Below are 17,674 nucleotides of genomic sequence, written 5' to 3' on the forward strand. Positions count from 1 at the left end.
ATAATAATTGACACAGTCCTTCAGAGACGTGAGAACATAATTAATAAACTATATTTCGTGACTGAGAGTTAGGTCTTTTATGCAGCAGAGCTTCAAGACCAGGCTTTTAGATCCGAGCACATCTTATCTTTTTTATTTCTCACTCTTTCAAACGCCCGCTCTGTTTAGCTGCATAATGAATGGCTGTTCCTGGCTCTATTTTTGGCCCAAAATATAGCTATTACAATGGGAATGCATTTCTTCTTGATAGAGTCATTCTGAAAAGTTCGTTAAAAGGGTCAAGTCATGTCTTCCTTTTTGTGGTCCGAAAGACCCCGATTTCTCCAGGGCACTGGGGAAGGCAGGTCAGCAGACACGTCTCTGAACAACGTTACCGACTTGCTGTCTTCAGTCTTGCGAGAGGGTTTGCAAGTGGTGAAAGAGGAGGAAGGATGTGGCGAGCCACTAAATTCATAGTGTGGAGCTCCTCTCTTTGAAAGCTGCTCTGGATGTTCGCAGGGCGCTCTGGCTCCTATTAGCAAGCCGTTGAGCAATAGCCTGGATGTGTAGGCATTCCCACTGCACTGAATGAAGACACAGGTTTCCCCGTTGCATAGATCATTCCACAGGAAACAGGATTCAGCCCCAAGACTTACTGTACTGCATTATTCGCACTTCTGCTAATAAATCATTCTGCTTATTTGAAAAGTAAAGCCATACTGTTTTCCATGTGTGAATTATCCCCTCGCCCTTCAGTGATTCTTGCGAAAAATCTTACGTTTCCCAAAGGTCGGTGGGAAGTAACACTTTCTGCCACAAACAGAATAAAGCTTAGGCATTGCTATCCAAAAATCACAAGACTGAAAGTCTCACAATATGGATTATTTACTATTGTATTCCCAGCACGAACATTTCTAAAAAACTGTTCTAAATGAACACTTGAACATAAAAGCATATAACGTACGTTATAGACTTCAGTCAGGAAGGATTTGTCTCCAGAGCATGTATAAGCATTGAACCAAAATATTCAGCTGCCTGGGTGCAAATGATATACAGGGGGGTTATCCAATGCAAAATTTACAGGAGGAAGGGAGCTTGCATTTAGTTAGTGCTCAAAGCATAGGAGTATGCACATCTTCCTATTGATCTGCACCATCCTCCTGAGTTTTGCATTCTGAATGCAAAGAAGTTCGGCAGAGCTGCTCTCTCATTCAACTTATCAGATAAAACCCACAAATTGCTCCACAACTCCACCAGTTCCTATCTATGCTGGGAGGAATGTGGCACAGGGGAAGGATATTACTGATCAGCTGGTGGATGGCCACTTAAGTGGTATGAAGCAGCGTGGCCTACAGCTCTTGAAGAAACTCAGCAAATACTCGGGCCCAGAAGCTGAGAAATGACTGGTTAAATTGTGCCTCTGTGCACTTTCTTTCTCCCACCAAGATCATGAGAGTAGAGAAATAACTGCCCAACACTGAGGCAAAAGGGCATCTTGCTCAAGGCAAAACACCACCTCCCAGAACTACTGCCCCCCTGGAGACAGCGTACTACTGCTCTTCAGGGCAGTGGCCCCAGCTCCCACTGAGGTCAGGTCTATAGTCTGTTCTGGCAGGAATACAGATATTTCCAAATTTTTGCTCACTCTTTAGTCTTTCTCCCGTCCTCCAGCTTCTCTATTGCTTGCGCTCATTAATACATCAAGCCATGACCCCCAAATCATTCTCATAATCCTCACTGTGAATAATATATTGTATAATGTCCGAAAAGAATCAAAACTAATTAATTCATTGGCAGTCCCAATGTTTCTAACACAGAGCCCTTTGAGATCTCAGAGAAGTGGGAAAAGGTTAAAAAAAAAAAAAAAAAAAAAGAGGGAAAAATCCATTTGAGGCAATTACTTTTTTTTTCTGTAGCCTTGTTTACAGCCTAATGCACCACCCAGTGAAACCCTTATAAACCATCCACTGAGTACTCCAGTGGGTGAGGAGATCACAGCATCATCTAGATACACCATATCAGGCATAATTTGCCTGGTTTGCTTTCCATCTTCACTAGAACTTTCACAGCACTTAACACCACAAGCTGAAAAAATGAGGATATGTGCTGAGACCTGAGAAAGTCCATCACCTTCCCGGGGCTTTGCATATAACCCAAATAATGACAAGGTAGCTCTAGCTATCCCTTTGTAGAGGTGTCCACCTGCGTTACACCCGGATGAAAATCCATACCAACTTAAAGACTTGTTATGAAACCTGGGTTACCAAACATATTTCTTCATATGTGAGAATAGACTGAGAAGTGACACTGAATTTCTTGCCTGACAAAACTTGCTAACTTCTGTGTCCAAAGTGGCTATTCCCGGTTATCCGGTTCCCCTCAGGTGCTCCCCAGTTGGTCGTGTAGAGTGCGAGTGTCCTGCTGTCAGACAGCGCCTGAGTACGTGTGCCCTGAAGACTGTGGGCCAGATGGTAAAGAGCACAAGCTGCGAGGAGAGCTACAGACAGCAAAGGATTATAACTTATATCAGCACGTTTTATCTCCTACTTATGTTTTGTTTTCCAAATGAGGAAGTCTCACCTGCTTTGAAGTGCCTATTCCAGAATTTCCAGAGGGGCTAAATCTATTATCAGTGTCAGTAAGTGCATACCTGGAGGAAAAACTTACTCATAAACAGCAGGTTTGCAAGAGCAGAGGGCTGACCAAGCAGAGGAATGAGGAAGCGCTCTAACAGCTACTCATTTATAATGCAGAGAGGCAGGAAAGCGCGCATCAGCTCTGCTGCCCTTACCCTGCATTAGTGTACCCGAACGGTGCACTTTCCATCCGAGAACCTCAGAGCACTTTACAGCTGAGCTCTCAGTAGTAAACTGTGACATTTCAAAAACAGGAGCGCTGTGGCAAAACCAAAATAAAACAAAACAAAACAAAACAAAAAAGAAAAAGCCAGCCTGGGGTCGGAGATAAAGACGTAGAACAAAGATGATCTCTCATTTGACTTTTATTCAACAACTCAGTGAAATGCTCCCACTCGTACAAATGGAGACCTTTTGTGGTCAGGGACCTCTCAGTTACTCTCCCGCTTCTCTGTGTTTCTAAACACATGGGTTTTGTCTGTACTGAGTTCAGGAAAGCACAAATGCATTTAGAAAATAAGGGGTGTGAAAGAGGAAAAGTCCAAAATGATGGTGACTTATATCGGGGTATTAAATGTATCCTTAAAGCCACACACACTGGCACTGCACAAGGAAATGCTGAAGAGCTAACTCCTCTTCCTTTTTCTAATCAAATCATTTTGATGCAAAAGATTTCATATTCAGCACTGACTCCTTAGCCCAAAAGGAAAACAGAGCGTCCTTAACTTTAACTGGTAAGATAATTTGTAAGATTTTACTGTTCACACCTAAAGTTGAGCCTCCTTGGCAGTTTTGTGGTTTTACAGCCATGTCTTCCATTGTTTTACAACTTTTTTTTTTTGTTTTATTTTCAAGTGACCCAAACAAAACCACCAAGAAAAACTCTTGTCGTATCAGTAGAATCGATGGATTTAAATTTAAACCTGCAACTGTCAACTGTGCAAAATTAATTGTAAAACCAAAGACAAAAAAAAAAAGTAGAATTCCAGAAACCTCTTTTTACCATCAAAATTGTTCAAATATTACAATTCACAGACTTGTTTCCTGGGCACATACTGACATATTCACGGTTCACCCTCACCCTTCAATCTCTGCTCTGTTGAATAACAGAAAGAGGAAAGTTTGACAGCTGTTAGCAAATACTGACAGACCCTATCAGAGACTGCTCAGCCTTTCTGCAACCAGAAATGGGCAAGCCCTGCCTGTCTCACCTTGTTGTTCATGAAGATGTTTTGAAGCATGCAAAAAAATTCTTTCTTCTTTAAACTGGATCCATGCAGTTTCTTGAGAAAGGTGCTGAATTTTGCCAATATTTTTTTGCATACAGGTTTATCCCCAAAAGCTGATTTTGAGCACAGTGCTTTAGTAACAGAACCAGACATGCTGATCCCGTGTCCACAGAAAATTTCTTCAAGAAAAATTATTACTGAATTCTCTCTGTGTTCTCCCCCCATCTCTCACTCTCTTCTTTACCTCCTTCCTTTCTCTCTGTTTCTCTAGCTCTGATTATCTGATAAAATGGAAAGAATTGTAGCAGATTCATTAGTAATCTAGACATTTTACATATTTTACTGGCACATTGACTAATGATGCACTCTGTGTAACATACTGTTTTCCTACAGCCAGGTTTGAAGAACTATTGACCTATAAATTTGATACCGCTCTAAAGCTTTAACATTGTATTTCTAGATTAGGCTGTATTTTAACTTTATTTTGAAGCCTGTGAAAAAGGAACTCAGTCTTTCTGGAATCCTGAAAAACATTTTTGGTGATGTAATAAAAAAGTTATCTTTTCTTCTAAAAATACCTAAGCTACAGCACAGAACAGACTGATGTCCGAAGGCAAGCTGATCACTGACACTTTACTTTTAATAGCATGATAGCGGCCAATATATTCTAACTATTTTTTGCAGCACAGTGATGATCGGTACCTCTTATTGCAGGTTCCTTGCAAGTGATGAATAAAACCAGAAGGATCATGGAGAACGGAGGGGCCTCCTTCATCAATGCATTTGTAACCACCCCGATGTGCTGCCCATCGCGTTCCTCCATGCTGACGGGGAAGTATGTGCACAACCACAACATATACACCAACAACGAAAACTGCTCTTCTCCCTCATGGCAGGCTACTCACGAGCCACGTACCTTCGCCGTGTATCTCAATAACACTGGGTATAGAACAGGTAAGAGACAAACCAACAGGAGTTCCTTGTTTGAAGTGAAGATGACAGATATTCAGCAACGGGTCTCAAATCGCTGCCAAAAATGAAGTATTTTCCCAAGTTGGGTTTACAGAGCAGGGGTTTAGTGTTATGGAGAGGGAGCAAAGTCCTGCCTGCCGGTCCAGATCCACAGCTAACGGCCATGTAAAGAAACTCACTTGTAATGCAGCAGCATATTTTCACATTTGGGTGTCCCAGGTGGGAAATAAGCAGTTGGGCAGTTAGTTATACCTACTGCGAAAGAGGTGCATTTTAGTGGCATTGGGGGTCTGAACTAGCAGTTCCAGACGTGAGTATGGTCAGTATTATGGCCTGCTTGCGGACAGCTGCTAACAGTTATGGAAGAAGATGTCTGGGCCAGGCTGGGGACCGGTGCCAAAGACCTCACAGGAACGAAGTGCCTGTCGTGGGAGTGAAACAAGGTGAATGGAATAATTTAAACTTTGCCATGGGGTGATATTTCATTTGCATTTTCTGAAAAGGAATAGAAACATGCCTTTAAGAAGGATTGTTCTACTGCACGCCAATAAGATTTGATAGTTTTCTTGTAAATTCCTGGTGGTTTTCCGTAGTCAGGAGATCCCTTTCCTGTCTACAAAGAACTCTTCTTATTCCTCTCGTCTATGCTTCAGCTTGATGTAAACCCTGATTCATTTCTGCATCACCTATCCCCTCAGATTCAATCTGTAGACACGTTAGGCTCCAGCCTGACTTCCCCTTCGCAAGGTACAGGAGTTGTGCGAGGTCATCAGGGTGCAATTTGTCCAGAAGCGTCGTTCGCCTACAAAGACTCCCCTTTACAGGACCAACGAGGCACAGATCCCGGTGCCAACTGCGTTCCTTACAATGTAATTGGCAGCAAAGAAATTTGTCTCTATCAGCGGCTTAGCGCAAGAACAGATCACTTTCCAAACATAGAGCAGGCGAATGTCTCCATGCTGTCTGCGTGTCCTAATTCTCTTAATGCTGCTATATCCAATGCCTCGAATTTATCTGCCTGTTAGCCACCTTTTCTTCACCACACAGACAGCTCACTCTTTTCTCTTCTGTCTCTCTGTGCCTGTAGTTCTGGAGAGCTTCTGCATCCTGTTTAAAAACCAAAAACAGACTAATATTTAACTTCTTTGAACCCGGTGTTGGCTCTGATACGTGTGGTGAATAGTACTTCAGTCTCTGTTAAGCTGGTTTCAGTGAAGTTGCCATCTGCGTGCGGCGCTGCTAAACCTGAGTAAGGGTCAGCGTCAAGGCCCTGGGGCAGAAAGAGAGGGGAGAGAGAATTGACCATCACTGCTAGAAAAGGTGCTGAATTCACCCTAATATACAAGCTTTGTTTCATGGCTTATGACTCAGAAATCCTTTCTGTTTGATCTATGGCTGCTTCATGTGGGACCTGGCTTTCCTGTTCTTAAAAAATTGAGTATCTTATTGATTTGTAATCTAATACTTGCCCAACTAAATGCCGCGTGCGTAAACTGGATAGCTCTGTCACTAGCCATCTCTAGCCTCCGGGGGGTGAACACTCTGCTTTGGGTATGTCTTCTGCACTGCCTTGCGTTATGAAGGCGTGTGGAGATGTCTACTAAATGCAGACTTGGCCCTATTAAATGGAAAGGAAAAAGGGGTCAAAAGAAAAGGGAAAGGAAAAAAAATCCCTTTCCGAAGGCAGGCAGAGAGAACATCAGTCCTAAAACTGTCAGGGTAGGTGAGTTTTAACAAGGGGCAGGAAGGAGAAAACGGAAATGGAAACAAATGAAAATACTTGTATGAAACTCCTGACCAAGGTACATTGTTTGACCCTATAATAATATGGCCCTAAAGAATTTATCCATTTGCTCCTTGTAAGAGGAGCCTACCTTCTAATTACCCCACAATTTTTTTTTTGAAGTGCCAGCTTAATTAACAGCAGATCTTATAATACATTTTTCAAGGACAGTGTCGCCTCATTAAAAAGTCATCAAAAGTCCACTAACCGACTAATAATCTACACTTCACAGCAAGAAAGTTTAGTAAAATTGTAATGACTTGAAAATACCTGGGAGTCAAGAATAATTGGGAGTGAAAAAGAGGGAACTGGGGAGAGAGAGTGGCTACGTCCCACCCAGGCTAGTCCTGGCTCTGTGCGGATATTGCAGACACCGTAGGTATTTACCCTGTGCATTTCTACGTGGTTTGAGAGGAACTCAGTATTCTCCTTCCAATGGGAAATTGAGGTGGAGAAAAAGAAGTGGGTGACCCAAGGCCACTCACAGTTTGGTGACAGTCCTGATAAGACACTGCTCCAGAGGGCTCCAGTCCAGATGAGACAATGTGCAATATCTCCATGCTGCTTCTCTGTTTGAAATGATGAGGATTTATCTCTCACTTTTTGCATAAGATGAAATTATTATTATTATAGAGGTCAGTGGAAATAAAGGGGTGGGGGAGTGTTTATATAATGTCCTCACTTCTGTTCACTCCAAATAGTTTCCAACATCTATAAAGCACCCGCTGTCTAAACCTGCCGCAGCTGTAACTAAACCCTCTATACGGCAATTGATCACATGTGGGCAGACCGCTTATGAGGGGAGTCCTGCTGAAGCCACGCGGACTCCACACAAGCACAGCAGGCCATTTAAAGAGAGCTCTGAAACGTGCTCTAATAAACTGCTGTCATAATTAGAGCCCAATGGGAAAACCCGGCAAAGTACAAAATGCTTTTTTCTTTCCTTTTTCTATTTTATTCTTCTACTCCTCTTCTACTCTGAAGTGACCTAATAGAGATGTTACATTTCATGGAAGCATTCTTTTTTGCAGATTATACTTCAGTGCTAAGTCATGGGCAGGAACTGTGCTGGGTGCTAGCAGGGCAGACAATATTCAGAAACAACACTGCCAAAACAAAATCACTTTTGCTTCTAATTATCATTTAAAAAAAAAAAATCCCCAAACAATTAAGGATGTTTCAATTCTTACAGTTTCCCTTACTCACAAGCTGTATCCTAATGCAGTGATGAGTCAACTGCACAGCACCCTCATTGTTGAAAGTCCATAAAATTAGTAATATTAAACTAGATTTTCTAGGAAATAGCAGGGAAGACACACTAAATAGGAAGAAAGATGAAACAAAGCAACTCTGGAGAGCTTCAGAGACATGAGACATTTGTTTTAATTACATAGGCTCCAGCTGCTCATATTGGGGAGGAAAAAAAGGTCAGTCTGTAATCACTTTCAAATTTTGTGGAAACGGTGAGAAAACCTTGAGAAGTTTTCTTTCATCTTGTAGATGTCCATAGACACCTCTTCAGCTATTTAGATTCAGAAATTTTATTTGTCAGATTATTCGATGCAGGAGTTAGAGGTTTTGCTTTGTGCTTTCCAAAATATTGGCTGGTTATTTGCTGTTCTTTCAGTCCTCCCTGCAGCACTGCTGAAGCCCCTCACTTTCTTTACCTTCTACTCTTTTGCCCCAGCCCTACGGTGCGTAATCTTCCCCCTCAGACGTGCCCTTCGGTGTTCTCAGTTCACACCGCCATTCACAAGAGAAAACTCCAGGAGTGTGCTACCTCAGCCTTGGCTTCCTCCAGTAGGAAAGGAGGATTTTGCTACATCTTAATAACCCAGCAGTAGCCAAGCAGTGGCTTAGTGGTTTAGAACAGAAAGCCATGACAGCAGCACAGCCAATATCCAGGAGACATAAATACAACACTCATTTTATCGTTAAATAGGGTGTCAAACTTTGTATACTGTGCAGGACTTTACATTTTTACCGGCTGAAGTTTCACCCTTTTGCAAATATGAAGAGAAATGTAAGTTTAAGATTCTCACCCTGACTTAACATGCATATGTATTCAGAGCCGTCTCTGCTTAGTGTTACTTTAAAAGATTATTACTTTCTGTTCCTCGCTCCTCTTAGTCCTTTGCAGCCAGAGTAACTGTGCAGGCGAGAACAGGAGTCTGTCCTGGCTCAGCAACCGCTGACAGCCTCACAGCAACGTGCCAAACTCAGGACCTCGCTCTCCCCTTATGGAGTCCCACCTGAAAGAACAGAGATCACCAAATTAGGCAATTCTTTGCTTACATTTTTTAGAATTGTCCTTGGGAGGATGTGTTTCGCGATATTTTATTTCTTGCTCAGAAGTATCGACCAATCAGAATAACATTCAGGATTCGTGCGTGCAAGTGTCCCATTGCCATTCTCAACCTTTTGTGGGTCAAAAATGGTAACGCAGCAAAGTTAAGCAACTCAAACACTAATTTCTAAATGCTTGCATTTGTAAAACTCGGAAGTCAAGAAGTGACTGAACATCAAGATGTCCGTATCTGGCATGTTTTGACGTTAGTCACAGACTTCTGTGTAGTGATGAACAGAAACGGTCACTTGCTTGACATCTAGTTAATATGTTCAACAGTTCATGTCAGCTTCTGACGCGTGTCGGTTGACGTCTGTCACTTACAGCTACATTTCTTAGTGTAGTGACCAAAGAACTAATAAAACGCCGAGACGACAGGAGACTGAAAGCTAAGGAGTATTTAAACCGTGCCCCGTTCCCTTCTGACACACGGGGACAAGTTAATCTTTCGTAAATGGAGCAAAATCTATGCCTCCTGAAGGTGTGGGCAGACAATACGTTTCCTCTGGAGGCAAAGCCAGTGAGTTTCCTGTTCGCAGCCTTACGGTACAATTCACTGCCAGCACACGCTATTTTTAATCATCTGCATCGTTTCAGTGACCTAATTTGTATCCTGCCTCACGCACCCTTTCAAAACAAAGAGGGTGGCAGAATATGACACCGGGGTGGGAATGAGTGTGCAGGGAATGAGTCCTGGTTTTCAGAAAATTTCTAAAGGGAAAATAAAAAGGGGAGAGAGAGGCAGAGAGAGAACACCAAGTTTTCAGGTTCTTTCTTAATTGGTTTCTTAAAAGAAGCCGGGGAGCATCAAGCATAGTGTAACTTGTAAATATTTTAAACATTTTAAAATATGCCTCACTTTTCAGAATAAAATTGCGCTTTTGGACAAACTAAGAAATGTATAAATAAAAGTTAAATACGCTTCAAATAGTCCACAAAAAGTGAAATGTAGAAGAGGGAAAAGGCCAAAAAGTGTAACATGCAGGATTTTCTAGTTCTATGGTATCATGTGAAGTGAAACTTTTTTTTTGTTTCTGTCCAAGACCTCATCAAAAACCACAGCATGTCTGCCTACTTATGCTTAAAAACAGAATTCTGTGCTATTAAATTTTGCACAGACGACCGTAGACTAAAAGATTTTTAGCAGGCTTGCGCATTCAAGTGCTTCATTTAGGACAATCCGTGTAGAACATTATGCGACTATTTCATCTCTCTTGTTCGTGTGGCCAAATGAGACTTTCTAACTACATCATAACACACCGCTTTTTGGAAAGTGAAGTTTCCTCGGTTTAAAAAGACAGACCAGTTCTATCAAAAGGCATGATGCCAGCCGGCATCTGCGTCAGCAAGGACCGGGGTCTCAGATGCCCTCTGTGAAACCGTTGTTTTCTTACTGAGTTACTAAGCAGAGTGGGGTTTTGTCATGTGTGGAGGCGGGGGGGGGGGGCAGCTATAGGTGTTATTAGGAGCAGTTTCCACTCCTGAGTTTTCTCATCCCAGTTTTCTGGCCCCGCAAGACCTCACCTCAGCCTCTGCTCTGAGCCTTGTCCCCCAGCCTGTCTGTCCTCACGTCGTTCCCACCCTCCCTCCCCTCCTGGCATCCAGGCAGCCCTTGACAGACACGTCCTGTTCCCACCGCTTACCCTTAGCGATCTCCTTTCCCAGCCTGATCAGCAAATCTGCTTCTCCCACCCCCCCTTGCCTTGTCAGTCAGCTTCTTTCTCCTTTCTGCACTCACTGTCCAATTTCTTGGTTGACGTTGCCAGTCCTGGGCCCCCAAGCCTCCACTGCTTTCCTCCCTCCTTCTAAGCTCCTTTGCTGGATCTCCTGCTATTCCCCAAACTGCTTCTGCTGGTCACCTCCCACCCTCAGCATTTCACTCATCAGCTGTCTCCCACCTACTGACACCACTCACAGGTGGATGGGGAATAAAGTCCTGAGGTGCCCAGATCTCCAGCACATGCAAACTGCGGGGTTTGTTGGTTTTTTTTTCAAAACTGAGCAAACTTTGGACATATTTTCAGCAGGATGATAAAAGACGCCTCCTTCGACTCTGTTCAAAGATTCCATCATGTCTTTGACAGAGCTAGTGCTCTCACTGCAGAGCATGGAAGTGCTAGCAACTGAAAACTTGCATAATTTTTTTCAGATGTTCAACGTAATTCCTTTTCCATTACTGCGGTTCTCAAAGATGGCTACTGTTCAGGCTAAGAAGTTTCAAAAAATTCAGCCTGAGGCAGACATTGAGTGTGGAAAATTTCAGTCCAAGTATGAGAAAGTTATAAGCAACTGAAAACAGGGTCTTATAATGAGAAGTGTCAGACAACATCAATACTGGAAAGTGCTACCAGCTTGGTCCATAATACAGGCTTTGTTAAAGACATCACCCAGGCTAACGATTGCTATATCAACTTATAGGCTAATGCCTTTTGCAACTGCTAAGTTATAAAATCTTAAACGCTCTTTTTGGTTACAATGGCAAACCTGGCAGCAACTGGGAAAGACCCACAAAGCTGGAGAAAACGAAGAAAACCTGAGGTTTTCTACTGCGGTTAAGTTACAAGACTGGGAACTGCAAAATCTGAATAATATTCTTGGCAATGCCACAGGCTTCCTGCGTGACTTAGGTCTGGCTGAAGGTTAACCTCTTGGTGCCTCAGTTTCCTCTCCGCAATTTTGGGACAGTGCTCATTTGATTTCTAGGCAGTGCTGGCACACTGACCTGGCTTTCTGCACTTTAATGACGTGATACACCAATCCTCTGTACTTTTTCAAGAGAAGGGAAAGCTCAGACTCCTCGGGCTTGAATCTATCGCTTGCATAATGGGAAGAAAGCAAGGAGGAATTTACTGGAATAATCCGGAAGTTGCAGTTTTGCTGGGCTCTGTCCCCAGAAGCACAGAAGCACTGCGTGTCAGCCCTGAAATGTCATATAAACAGTGCTTTGCAACTCCTGTAAATGGTTTCCTGACTTTGTTAAAGGAAGTGGGCTGTCTACTTAAAGCTCTTGTCTGGGTCACGGTGACTAAATCTCGCTGCAGTGTGCCTTTTTAAAGGTTTGGGTTTGTTTTAAATCGGAAACATTCCCGTAAGCCTCAACAAATAACAAGGACATAGAACACAATATACGTCCTTTGATCCATGGAAGTGCAGAGATGTCTCGCCAGCAGATGTAGCCCAGTTCACCTGTACGCTGATCCATAAATGCTGACAGGAGTCAGGGGGCTAATTCTATTGTGTAATACTGTAAACATTAGTCATAAATGCTTGGAGAAAATACTGGGAAAAAAGTACTAGGAGTTATGAGAATTTGAATCACATTCGGCCATAAATATCCTGGCTTCAAACCCCAGAGATCCCCTGGGTCAAATTCTCCTCGTCTCGCACCCAGTGCAACCGTTTGGATCTCTTGGTGCAGTTCAGGACTCATTAGCGAATTGCTCAAGGGAAAACAAAAACCTGTATTAAGGCTTCTATTCATAATAGGTACTAAACATGTGTATTCTGCAGCCACTCCTGAGACACATAGATGTCTGTATAACTGTTCACCATGCCATGTGTTGTTGTTTGCATAAACTTAATTAACATACTCACACAGAATACAATTATTCTGATATACTAAGCTACTCTACATGTGATTAAAAAATAACAATGTGTCCTGGGAACAGTTAGCAAAACTGCCAGAATGCAGATAAAAACTGTCTTATTAAAATGCAAAAATTGGTATTTATCTTGTTATCCCTGTGGGGGCCATTACACGCAATAATGAAAAGATGTCCCTTGAAATGGCATTACTTTTTAATGAGGCTTTTACCCATTGAGTCATAATCTCCGTTTTATTAATTACAAGCAGAAATGGCTTCCTAAACCCTATAACTGCTGAGTGCAAGCGGCTTCTAAAGCTGAGCGTTCCCAGTCAGTACTCAGACGTGGGCAATTCAGCAAGTGTCGGGCTACAGTTAAGTTAAGGACGTGGGCTGACTCTACAAGCCAAGCATGCGAAGATCCGGCAAGGACGTTTGCACATCATGGTGTCCTCTCCTGGGCAGTTCTGTGACATGTTCCGTAGCGCTTTAATTGTTTACAATCCTCTGGTTACCAAAAAACAGCTAGGATGCCCGTCGTGATTACTTGCTGATTACTATTTGTCCCCATGGACACTACTGCGCTCTCCTTTTACTCCGGCACTTGTCTTCATTCAGAGCGTGAGGTGCCAGACTCTAACTGCTGGCGCTGGGCTCCAGCTCTGACTCACTTGCCCTATCCTATACTCAGTGGTACTCGGAAAACCCCACAGTGAAGGGACTGAACTCTTGCGTTTCAGTAAAAGCCTGGCTTTTCCCTTCTTCTGTCTAATTACTCTCATCCTCCTGAGCTTTTGACCAACAAACCACTCTTGGTTAAAGAAATTGGGCAAATGTGATCCGTTATCACGGCCACCGCTGTTTCTACTAGCATTCAGGGCTTTGCTGTACATTTGACATGGGAACTCCTTTATTCTACAGCAGGGGGAACATCTATTTCTGCAAACTGTCATTCAAGGAGCTGCTTAAAACTTGACAGCTCTGAGATTATTTTTATGATAAAATACTAAATCATTGCCAACACAAAGGTGAATGGTTCAGGCTGTCAATCCAAAGTCTCATAACATGCACCAAAATATGGGGTTCAGGGGGCCAAAGAGGAGCTAACAAAACATTATTAAAGTTGGAAAATTAAGTAATCTAAAGCAAGGAAATTCTGAGATGAATTGGCCCTCACAAGCTCCAAGCCTCCCTTTCCTTTTCTAAATTCAGTTTATCTTTTCTTGTCCTTATGCCCAAGGTCATTTCATCTCTGTGATTTATGCTGGTGGCTTTCTCTCAGGTAATGCCTGAATATCAGAGATAGGAGAGAAGGAGAGGAAGAAGCTGGCCGTTCTTTGTTTTAGTGCCAAAACTGAAACTGTGGGGACTTTCTCAGGTCCATAAAGGAATACCCTACGGTGACATTAAACTGAGAAGCTGCAGTAAGTTTTTCCCGATCATCTGTGTGCTACACTTTTTCAGAGCTTGACCATTTTGAGACAGATTTTCTTAGCCACCTCTGCTATTTACAAAGGCACTACACCAAAGCCTACAGACACTAGAGCTTCTTAGATTAAAATTTGCCGATGATTTTTAAATAGGCAAACCCATTTATTTTCCCCTAGCCCTTTTCTTGGAAATTGCTGAACTGTTTGGCTAAAATGTTCCATGGAGCAAAATGCAGCCTAAGTCAGATAGCATGGAAACCATCATCACTAATGACTGAAGTTTGGCAAGACTGTAAATAGCAGAGTTCAGGTCTCAGTATTAGTCAATTTAATTATGGGTGGGTCTATCAAACCATCCTACATCACAAATTGCCATAACTTCCATTTCATAGCTTGAAAGCCTCTGATCTTTGTGGGAGGCAGGTTGGCAGCAGAGTCCTTTACAGATGAGCACAGCACGCGGAGGTTCCCCAAGGATATGCAGTAGCTACTGATGGATCTGGGATGGCATTCAGGAGGGCTGACCTCAGATCTCCCCTGTAATCACAGACTGTCCTTGATTTTGCTTGGCTTGGTAATGCTTCCTCTCTCCCGGTCACATCACTCTTCCATGCTTTTCTTCACTGTTGTCTCTCTCTGACTTCTCCTTCTTCTCTTTCTTTGGCTTCCCTTCCCACAGCAGTTCAGCCTTTACCCTTACACTTTCCCTGGACATCTGACTCCCTGAGAGTTTAACCCAGTTTGGCCACCTAAGAGGAGAGACATGGTTTCCACTTTGGGAGGCAACCGTGCTGGGCACATATTCCCTCCTCACGGTCACCCTCTTCACCTCAAGCTTCTTGACTTCTGGTTGGCCTCAGGAGAAAAAAGAAGAGAGGCTGGGTTGCTTTCTGAGTGGCTGTCGGAGGAAGAGCTGGAAGCCTGGTCTGGTGTCTGTAGGACTTGTTTATACGTCACATTCCACGTGGTATAGGAAAGTAACATTATATATGACTGTAACCTCTGGTTAGTGGCAGTTGGCAGTTATATGATCCGATTACACCATATTTATGTTGCCTTGGGCAAGTTTTAATTATGAACATTTTGATTTTTCCACCAGTTTTCCCAGGAAGTTCACCAGGCCCGCATCAATCAGATCTGAATTATTTAAGCCCTTCCACAAATGCGCTTTTTTGGTTAGACTGAATGTGTGTAGGTTGAACATGAGGTTTTCCAAAGTGATTTCATTTCCTAGTAGGAAACAAGTACGGGGGTTTGACGTGTGTCCCAAAGCCCAGCTGAGGAAGTGATGCTGGGCAACAGCGCTCCATGGGCAGAGCTGGCTGGCTGAGCTGGTGTCAACACGAGGGGCACGGTGAGGTGAGCAGCTGTCACCCAGAGGAGCTCTGTTTCTGGAAAGGGAGAGGTCTCCGTCATTCCCTCCTCTTCAGGGGTGTCTTATTTGGTGAGCATCGGGTATACCTTTTGTGCTGACTGCTGGAGACACGGGTGACAGAACTGCTGACACGGGTGACCCTCCAGGGGCTTGTAAACCTCAAGAAAATTAAAAATGCAAACAGTGAAGTTACTCAGACATCCCAGTAAGTCTCTGGGACTGAGCTGGAGTAATAAATCCCTAAAAACCCAAGTTGCAGGCCCAGTCAGGTGTTTTGTCGCCACGCTTCCCAGGCAGTGGAAAAGCAGGGCAGAGCCATCCAAACTGACTTCTTTATCCAGGCCAAAGACCATACACAAGCATCTAAAGAGCTTCCATACCCATCTGTGCCTAGAAGCAACACGCCTGCATTTGCCAGGGTGCCACGCCAGCGTTATTCTGCCCTCCCAAAGCCAGTTGGACAGCTTTTGGTGTCTGTGTATCTTTGGCACAAGCGATTCACAACTCCTAGATAGCTGGGAGCCTGTTGCACTGTGAGATTGTTTTCCTTTTTACTTCCTTCCAGAGGAATTGGCAGGAGCACCTGCAAACCCTCCTGGGCCTGACAGCAAAGGCTGGAAGTTGCAGTCTGAGTGGGTTCTGACTTGTCACCTGGAGCTAATGGAAAGAAATAGACTTAGTTTGGCAGGCCAGGTAGAGGTAGTTGACCTCCAAGTCTTTGTTTCTTCATTAGTTTTGCCCTAGAGAAGCTGTGGTAGCAAAGCAGGTTGGGGATTCCCTCTTGCTTTACCCAAACGTGGCCCAGACAGAGATCTGGACTTCCCAGGCCTTTTATCAAACCAGCAAACGTAGCCAGGTTGCTAAGCCCAAACTTTCAAAAGTCAGAAGCCAGGCTCCAAAACATCACAGAACTTGCTTAAAACCACAAGGTGTTTCTCAGATGTTTCCTCTGGGCACTGAGCTTTTATTCCATTTTCAAGTGGAAACCAAGAGAAACATACTTATTCTAAAAAAAAAAAAAAAAACAACCCTAAAATATTTCACATGAGCACCACATTCCAAAAGATTAAGATGAAAACTTAAAGTCACAAAGGCTTTCAACTCTCATAAAAACTCTGGAAAAACTCATTTTAATTTCCAAACCTTCTAAGGTATAAAAGGAACATTTTTGATAAAACAACTCTGATTGATTTTAACACATTTTATCTTCATTCATGCATGCTTTTGACTCAGACTAAAAGGCTTGGATTGCAAAGCCTCATGTGTGTGTATATGTTCTTTTTTTTTTCTTTACCTTCACAGCTTTTTTTGGGAAATACCTCAATGAATACAATGGCAGCTACATCCCTCCTGGGTGGAGAGAGTGGGTTGGATTAGTGAAGAACTCTCGCTTCTATAATTACACCATTTCTCGCAACGGTAACAAAGAGAAGCATGGATTTGATTACGCGAAGGTATTTTCCAGACACATAAATGCTGCATCATTAAGCCATATAAAAAATCACTTTCAGATATTTAATCAACCAGATAATTAATTAATTAACCAACTACAACCAAGAAATTGAGATGCCACTTTCTCTCCAGCGCATTGCAGATCAATTTCCACGTGAGAATATTAATCGCACAATGGAAGAAAGTTTCCAAGGGCTTTTCTGTGCAGCCTGGTGATTCTTCCTCCCTTCCTCCCTCCCTCCCCCTGCTAGAAAGTGATTGTTCTGTGGCAGAAGCAAGCAGTAAATAAAAGCCTTTCCCAAAAACAATTGTGCCCCTTGCACTACTGAACTTTAAAGTTGGCTGAGGGTTGTCAGTTTTACCCACATAAGAAACCTTAGTTAATTCTGTTTTCCATTATAGAGTGCACACACACAGAAAAAGGCTGCACGCCTGCGGTGTCAGAGTCCGGATATGACTATGAGAATAGATAGGCACGAGAACACGGCCGCTGGAAAACCTCAGAGCTTGTTCGTGCTCTTGACAAAGTTTGGAAAGTATGCCAAGGTGACCTGCCCACTGCCGTGAAGTTTCTCGGAAAGGCTTAGGAGTGCAGATCGCAGACTTTCCAGCCTGCAGAAAGCAATCTGGAATTTCCTCAGACTCTAGCTCGTAGAAGATGATACAGATGTTGCAGCTGTGGTTTCTGACCCATGTAATGAGATTTTATTGGAAGCTCGCGATGCCTGTTTCTGATTTCCCTGCACGTTGAAATTACATGATACTAATTATATATTTATATAGAGTGAAAAAAAAGAAAATAAAGAATATTGGTTAGTTATACATTCCTTACCCACCCTGTGTATGTAGCTAGAATAAATAGGCAAATAGGAGGGGAGCGGATGCTT

The 17,674-nt window shown here is 43.1% G+C and overlaps 1 protein-coding gene across 1 annotated transcript in view; it reads left to right on the top strand.

The window, feature by feature from the left end:
- LOC309686572 (extracellular sulfatase Sulf-1) overlaps positions 1-17,674 on the top strand; it is a gene marked incomplete at its 3' end in the record, with an annotated part of 95,049 nt that overhangs the window by 61,633 nt on the left and 15,742 nt on the right. Inside the window, exons 7-8 of the mRNA XM_082499293.1 lie at positions 4,559-4,798; positions 16,638-16,789. Coding sequence (XP_082355419.1) covers positions 4,559-4,798; positions 16,638-16,789 — 392 coding nt within the window. The remainder of the gene's footprint in view (positions 1-4,558; positions 4,799-16,637; positions 16,790-17,674) is intronic.

Source organism: Vanellus vanellus (assembly GCF_965231255.1).
Source record: "Vanellus vanellus genome assembly, chromosome: 2".
NCBI lineage: Eukaryota > Metazoa > Chordata > Aves > Charadriiformes > Charadriidae > Vanellus > Vanellus vanellus.